The 8,717-nt window shown below is 36.7% G+C and overlaps 1 protein-coding gene across 1 annotated transcript; it reads right to left on the bottom strand.

The window, feature by feature from the left end:
- Positions 1 to 1,408: 1,408 nt before the first annotated feature.
- Positions 1,409 to 8,434, bottom strand: LOC140796363 (uncharacterized). Its single transcript, XM_073149364.1, has 4 exons — positions 7,535 to 8,434; positions 7,239 to 7,441; positions 2,170 to 2,247; positions 1,409 to 2,095 (listed from the first exon to the last, which is right to left on the bottom strand). Exons 1-4 carry the CDS (start codon positions 8,139 to 8,141, stop codon positions 1,694 to 1,696), a joined length of 1,290 nt encoding a protein of 429 aa, XP_073005465.1. The 5' UTR covers positions 8,142 to 8,434; the 3' UTR covers positions 1,409 to 1,693.
- Positions 8,435 to 8,717: the final 283 nt, after the last annotated feature.

Below are 8,717 nucleotides of genomic sequence, written 5' to 3'. Positions count from 1 at the left end.
TTTATACTAAATGACAAAAATAACCTTGATTGGATGCAAAGTGGTAGTAATAATATATATTTTCTGAAATTATAATATTTTTATTACAAATGGGGACTTAAAATACTCCTTATATCAACTTTATTATCACAATTACCTGCAATTTTTTATTACTTGTAATAAAAATATTTTTTACACCATAAAAGTAAAATTTGATAAGCACGTATCAACTTATTTCATTCTAGTGTGGACACATGGTCATGTATCATACTATAATGCAAAGTTATATAATTATTGTGCGGACATATAACTATTTAGTGCGTGATAGTGCAGATATATAGCTATGTAATGTACAGTAGTGTAGACATAATCATGTAGTGCGGACATATAGTCATGCAGCGTGTAATAGTGTGGATATATAGCTATATAGTACATGACAATACATATATATAATCATATAATCTATAACTATGCCGACATATAGCTATGCAGTGCGTTACTGTGCAGACTTATGTCCTTGTACTGTGTTGTAGTATGATAATATATTTTTATGACATGACTAACTTTCGAGAGGAGAGAGAGAGAGCGAAGGAATATCAACGGTAACTAAAGTGATGTGTAATTAAATAATATTTAATCTATGAGTAAAATAATAAATATGAATTATTATTAAATTACTTTTTAAAAGTTATATGGAATAAGATGAGAAAGAATGATAAATAAGTATACTAGAAGAAGCGAAATTATTATTTAATTGTTACACCAGGGCTTATTATAAAAGAAGACCATTTCTACTCCACAAGCATAGATTCAAAAAATCTCTTGTTTACTTGTATGCCCTCGAAGTTGATTTGCATGTATACCCTCAAAATTGTTTACTTTCAATTTAAGTCTAGATAATTTTATAGAAAATATCTTTACCTAAGAAAAAATACTATAAAAACTAGAATAAGAATATGGTTGTTCTCTCCTACATCATCGCCGTTAGTGTACGCCTTTTACATTTAAGTTATTCAATTTTTAACAATTAATTAACTCTAAGGAGTATTCACACAAAAAAAATGGATGTAAAAAATACATATACAAAAACCGTGTTTTGAAAGATATACATGTAAATATTAATGACATAATGCAAAATAACATCATAATATTTTCCATGAGCAAGTGGAAGAATGTACGTGAGAAAATTGGCATTAATTAGACTATATCGACCGTTTGAACCTATAGCCGCCTGCAGGGAATCCTATGCGCCAATAATATAGGGAGCCCACCACCTTGAAGCTCACCTATATGGCTGTAACACAATAAGTCACATAGAATCTACTCAAAATAGTGACAAACTTTGAAGTAAAATCATATCTCTGGAGGATGTCACTCAAATAAATAAAACATAAAACATAACACCACAAAGAAAGATCAAAAGACAAAATTATGAAGGCCAAGGTGAACTGTTCTACCAATATAACTAAATTGTTTTTGGCATCTCAAATAACAGTGAAATGAAGAATACTATTAAGGAAAAGAAATGGTTAAAGTGGGCACCAACCTCGTGAAATAAAAGCAGTCCCATATATCTATGATCAGAATCCTCACATTATAAAACACTAAATTAGTAGTTTCTGAATAAAACGTCAGTCCCATAATGCAGATTGTCTTCAGATTTAACACCATCACTACTTTTGCATCAGAACTCGAAGAGATTGGTTAGAGAAAGCTAAGCATTTGCCCCCAGCTCAACACTAGCAGGATCATGACCTCCATGAGGTCCGGTTTGATTGTTGTACATCGCAGAACCACCACCAAACCGGCCTCCCCTGCCCCTGGTGTTATTGTAGCTTCTTGGATAGTACCCAGGGTCGTAGTACTGGCTCCGACCATTCTGGTAGACACCACCACCGCCACCGCGGCCTCCACGACCACCGCGACCATTTGGATATCCCCTCCTACCCCCGCCACGGTTTCCACCACGCTGATTCTGGTATGACCTACGAGGAATGTACTGTTCATCTCTCAGATCTGCATCTCCTTGGTTCTGTGCCTCCAGATCCTCTTCAAGTTTTTGCTGCTCTTTCTGGGTTGATGCATCATCAAAAGGAGCTGGCATGTCTGTCTCGTCCTTCAAAAGCAAAAGTATAATTAAGTTTTAGATGAAGGTTCAGAGGGAAAAGTAGTGGGTTTGTTGGTACATACCATCTTTGGGGTTTCTTCAATTGAAGTAGACTGATGATGCAAGTTTACTTCACTGACTTGAAAATTTTCTAGCTCATTCTGCCATAGAACACCTAGAATTAGAACAAGTTTCTAGCAACTAAAGGACCTCTCATATAACCATTAGATGTTCCTCTACAATTTGGCATCCTCTTCTATGACAAACAATCAAGAAGAAAATGACTATATATCAAATAGAATTATTTAATAGATAATTGTGATTTTGAAATTTAAGGTGTATGATACTAGAAAAGAACACAAGTTTCAGTACCTCGAATATTACCTGAATCAATATTTCACATGATTCGTCATATCTTTGGTGAGATATAAAAGACACAAAGGCTGATAGAGTGATTATAATCCATATAGAAAGTAAGAGAACAGAAAGAAAGCATAGTACCACAGAATAAATTATAATGTTACATCCAGTAATATAAGTATGGCAGCTGTGGATAATGTAATACAATCACAAATAGTCTATACATATTAGCTAGTAATTATAGTTGCATAAGAATACTGACGGTAAATACGGATAGTCAAAAGCAGATAATAACTACATCGACTGGACATGGAATCATAGTGGACCAGTAGAAAGAAGAAAATAAAGGATGTCTCAATGTATGAGCCTACGAGGCTCCCACCTACACGGGGTCTGGAAGAAGAAAACAACTTAACAAATTCCCCATTAGTAATTGACTTGAACTTTACCATTACTTGGTATGCTTACAATCTTACTTAGTAGTAATCCTAATCTGAAATTAATCTTTAACTTGCAAATAATAGTTTTCCAACATCGTTTTAATGAACACAGTTCTTAAGGGAAGTGCCTTGAATTCAATTCTCACAGCTCCAGAAAAGCTGCCTTACAAATACATTCATACAATTGGCATCTTTTCAACCAGAACCATTAGTGTTATTTTGAACAAATGCTATAATTATGAACATAAAATGTATTACTAAGTACTATAAAAAGTAAAAGATCAATTTATGCTTGAAATCTAAGGAGACAATATTACATGAGGCACATTTAACGATAATACTGAATGCAAGAAAAAAATATCAGAGTATGTGAGGCACATTAAACAGTAATATTATATGCATTATGGTCTACTATGTGGAAGACAAATTTTGTACAATATTCCTTTACTAATAATATATTAATATCAATTTGATTCCAACAATATAATCCAACAAGTGCATACAAAACATCTCAGACAAGAAGATGCTCAAGTACAAAATGTTTACATATTGTTTAGGATGTTATATTGTGATAGACCTACAAGTCTAGATGATTGAGCTAGATGCAAGAGAACAGAACAGTAACCGAGCACAACAAAGAAGCTAAACTGGACTAACATAAAATATAAACTTCCATTTTCTAAATAGAAAATTCAAGCAAAATGAGTTTGATCAGCTACGACGCTATCCTTTTAAAGTAGATAGTCTTATCAAATGTGGGCCTTATTTAAAACGGAAAGGATGTGTCTCATCAACAGAACAAAATCTGACTAGACTATCTAGATACTTAAAAAAAATCAGAAGATAGGAAAAAAAAAAGAAGGACAATGAAGTCATTGTGATGACTGATGGATCATACATGATGTGTTCTCTGACCAATAAGGAAAACACAGGCCAGCATAACATGAGACTGCAGCCATGGCAATACCAAGAGATTAACCATATGCCTTCAAATTATTAACAAAGAAGGAATATGGCATCTAATACACCCAGAAGAACATAGATGAAAGCAGAAATTTTACACATGCAATAAACAGAGTCCTGTCATCCAGTGGAAAAATAGTAGACAGATGAGCTGGGATTGTTATAAAGCAAATAAGGCTATGGAAAACGGTGATGATGTAAGAACTGCTTCCCTGTTTAGGATGGCAAGTTTCAGACTCTTTAGCTACCAGGATAGAAAGTAGCCTATGAGTACGGGTGGCAATTCTGTCAGGTTACAAGGATTAATATCAGGTTTACAGCATGCTATTTGATCTGACATGCCATAACCAACATGTCTAATAGACGGTTTGATTTTATTAAAATGAACACAACACATATTATACAGGTTCCTTGATTAACCTATTTGACCTTTAAGATTGGCCTAATAAGTTAATACTTGCAAATATGAAATATCCAATCGAAATATCTACAATTCATTTATATGTGTGGACCCAAACACAACACAAATACAACACTAACATGATCCATCTGGCATATGGCTTGAACCGGATTAAACTGGTTGATAACAAACATGAAGACGTCTTGACAAATATTTTGGTTAAATGAGCCAATCTATTTATAAGATGAAATCATTTATGATAAATCCAAACTTGCTTAAACTTTAACGATCTCAAGCTCATACTATGTTCACATGTCAAGTTAAAATTTTCACATAACCTGTAAAGAATGGTAGAAAGATGGTTGATTTATTGTTGGGATTGTTATGTGGCAAAATAGGTGTCCAGGAAATGGACAGCATGAAAACTACTACACTACAATGTAACACACTTACTGCATGCATGGCATGTCATGCAACAGTAGAGAGATAAAAACTAAAATAGAGTAAGAACATGACTACCAATAGAAGGAAAAAATCCTTCCTATATCCCATTTAAAGAAACAAGTTCCGTTCCACAGAAAACTTTTGAACACCTAAATGAATATCAAACAAATAAAGGATTTAATGGTTAGGACTTAGGAAATTAAATATAAAACAATGATAATGTTTTAACAGCGTGGTTTATTAACTTTTCAAGATGCTTCTACCAAAATTAAAGTTCTAACTACAACAGATCTAGATATAAGAAAGAAAAAAACACGTACAATGAAATACAAGTAAATAACAGTAAGAAATCCGTCGAAGGCAAATGAAGAATTTCCAAACATTGAGACTTGCTGAAATTGAGGATGATATGGAATGAGAATCTGAACAATTTAAAGATTCAAGATAGCAAAATCTAGAGAAAGAAACAAATAATATCATAGTAAATGGAGTGGAATTGATTAGATTCGCAGCTTAATAAATTGAAAGCACAACCTCTTGAAGAAAATAAAATATGCATGAAAGACAAAACAAATTAGTTTGTGTAGTGAGATTGGTTATCAATGACATGCAGAAATGAAAATTCCTATCATCATATGGATAGATGTTTCTCATGGAAGGCTTGCTTCAGCACAAACTAAACGAACCATGTTGTCATGAAGGGACCAGCCCACATAGGATAAGTGAAATTTGATTCCCAGGGGGCAAACAAAAGAACCAATTTGGAGAATAAGACACCTAGGCATGCATGCCTTTGGCATTTGTTCCAAACATACAGAAGCATGCTCCGAGTAAACCCACCTAATCATGTCCTTGACCATAAAAAGGGCAGCAGTGACAGCAGATACTCTGCAGTCTTGGCTGCAGGGATCTCCTGCTTTCAGAACATTTGATAGCTCTTAAAAGCTTCTCAATCAGTTAAAGAATTTTTACCATTAAACTTTAATTGTTGTACATAATTTGGCAGGCAAGACCACCTTAAATTCAGGCAGGATCTGCTATCATGAAAGGGTATTCAATCAGCATGAACATAGGCAGGTTTGCATGTACACATTACTAATTTAATAGATAAAGCACGTAGACAAATAAGTCATCACAGTCCAAACATGTATTATAACATCTCAACAGCATCAAGGTAAATTATGGGGAGAACAAAAGGCATATAAATAAGTGTACCTCTATCAGATTTACTAGAAAAAAGCAAACAGCTGTAACTCTGTCAGATGCGTGAACAGCTTAGTAAGAACTAAGGATTAAAGACAGTTCTTTAACACTTGTCCATTCTTATGTAGGGGAACATACTTATTCAAGATGATTATCGCAAACATTTTCTTTATAATGGCAAAACAATAGTATCAAAACCAAATATTAGAATAACACTAAAATGAGAAATAAGGATAAAGTTTAAAAAAAAAAAAAACTAGAGGGTAGTATTAAAGCCAAGAACTCATTATACAGTGGTTCTGGTTGCGTCATTGCATTCACAATCAACATATAGCTAATTGCCCTCTTTCACCAAAAGGTGTCAATGTCAGGATATTATGCAACAAAAAGTAGTATTAGAATAATCAAAATCAAGAAAATATGGAGAATGGAGGATGCTATCAAATTGTTCTGCCTAACAATTTTGTTTGCAGTTTTACTTGCCCCATATTCTGCTTCCATTGTTACAAACATGACTATAGGCTTTAAATGTTGCACACATTTGCTGTAATAGGAGTGTCACATGGTGTTGGACTAGATCAGCTTAACAAGATATCCAACCTGGAGCTGATAGGCAATGAGTCCAAATATTTGGTCAAGAGGCTCTCAAAAGGGCTTCTCATGCGCTTAGTAATTTTAGGAAAAGAAGGTTCAAAAAGCAAGTTTCACACCTTCTGAATTAAGCATTGGCACTATCCGTATTATTTCTGCAAGCATGGTGATCTCCTTTTCCCATCAAATTGGTAACTATTTTAATTGGTTTCCACTTTGGCATCATGTTTTTCTAATAGTTTCACATGTACCTAGAGTTTGCAGTCCTCATCCTTCAATGGCTTGTGATTTGGCCTTATTTGAAAACAAAACCAAGGGACTTTGATAGCTCTTTGCACTAGTACAACTAAAAATGCAAAAAATGGGCATGCCAGTAGACTTTCTCCAACTCATGAGACAATTTACTAGTAAAGAGCATTTAAGGAGAACAGATGATATTTAATTACTTGTGCAAACCAACTTGGATTTCTCTTTCTGGTGGGGATAATACTGATACAACACATCTTCCTTCAAAAATATTTGCAATCCTGGTAAGTTGCTACAATCCCCAAGGGTAATCATATAAAAAACAAACAAAGTAACAGACACGAACGACCTTACAAGATTAAGTGTATCTCTGTATTACCTAATCTGTCAGATATATGTTCTACATTGTGAGGAAATATCTTTAATAAAAAGAAAACAAATCTAGCAGGAAGAAAACACAACTTTCACCTTAAAGTTACAAACAACAGAGTGCTAAAACTTTTACCTTTTGTTCGTACTGTTCCGCATCACCTTCAGTCTGCACAGCCAGCGACTGCAATACAGTGGCCTCAGAAACCTCCACCTGGGCTGGCGCATCGCCATACTTCCCCACAGCGGCGGCCACATCCACAGGAGCCTTCATCTCTGGTACGGTGGTGAAGAAGTCCGACGCCAGTATCTTCTTCAGCTTCTCCCTCAAACCAGCATCTGCAAAGCCAACCAATCAAGCCAAATACTCTAAACACACCAACAAATAAACACCAGCCAAAGAGATCAACAAGTCACAAGTCCAAATCGTACATGTCATCGAAGACCCTGGGTGGATAGGCTGATCAGCTCCGATTATCCATAGCCTCGCATGCTCGACGGACCCCTGCAGAGCGCTCTTATGAGAAACTCCAGAGCTCACCGGCCGCGAAGTCACCAGCGCACTCAACGCCGCGATCCCATCCAAATCCCCCTCCCCGAGCAAATCTGTGGAATCATCCGTCACATAGTCGTACGTCAAGCAGCACTCGCGCTCGTGCGTCCTCGTCAGCATCGTCGCGGTGAACTCTCTCTGCGGCATTACATCGAACAGGGAGCCAAAGTAGAGCAACGACACCAGATCCTCCACGGAACCCTCGGCTCTCTTCTCCTCGTGTTTCGGCGGCGGTGGCGGGGGGGATACCTCCTCGGCGAGGGCGGCGGCGAGGGGGAGGCGAAGCTTCTCGAGCTCGTCGATGAGGGCGGCGACGAAGGGCTTGGAACGTAAAACGTCTTCCTGCTCCTTGTTTAGGATTTTTCCGCCGGCGAGGCTCTCCTCCATCTGGAGGATGCGATTTTGCTTCTTGCGGAGGGCGCGGAGGCGCTTCGAGATGACGCTTTGGACGGGGCCGTCCGTGCAATCCGACGACGACGCCGCCATTGGAGTGGCCTGCTTCTTACTCGCCCCTGCCTCTGTTTATAGATCCGAAGGGGCGACGGTAGATTGGGGAATCGGAAGCGGCAGGGGAACGAGAAAGGCGTGGGTTCTGGAAGATGGGGGAGAACTGAGAACTGAGAAGGCGAAGAGGAGGGGAAAGAATAGCGTGAGGGTTTTAGAGTGGGGGTGTCAGGAATGTGTCCAGCTTATAACTGAGGGTCTTGATCGATCTTTCTCAAGCTACATATAAATTTCAAGCTCGTCTCGCTCGACATATATTATAACTTTAGCTCAAATTCAACTATTCCTCGATACAAAGATAAAAGCGGTTGATTTTCTCTATAATAATTATATAAAATTAGAATTGATCATACGACCTTCTTCGTTATAATAAACATACTATCACTTTATTAGAGTTGGTTGATGATAACCCTCAATTGAAGCTAATATCAAGCTCCAGTTAATCCCATGTGCAAACCTATTCTGGCATCGTTGTAGATATACACTAATATATTGATAATATGTATATAATAACTTCGATCTCTCATGCTTAAACTGAAGGCTAAGGATCTATGAAAT

Source organism: Typha latifolia, chromosome 10 (assembly GCF_019914945.1).
Source record: "Typha latifolia isolate L0001 chromosome 10, TyphaL0001v2, whole genome shotgun sequence".
Classification (NCBI taxonomy): Eukaryota; Viridiplantae; Streptophyta; class Magnoliopsida; order Poales; family Typhaceae; genus Typha; species Typha latifolia.
Note: the sequence above shows the minus strand (reverse complement) of the source record. Positions and strands in the feature narration are given on the sequence as shown.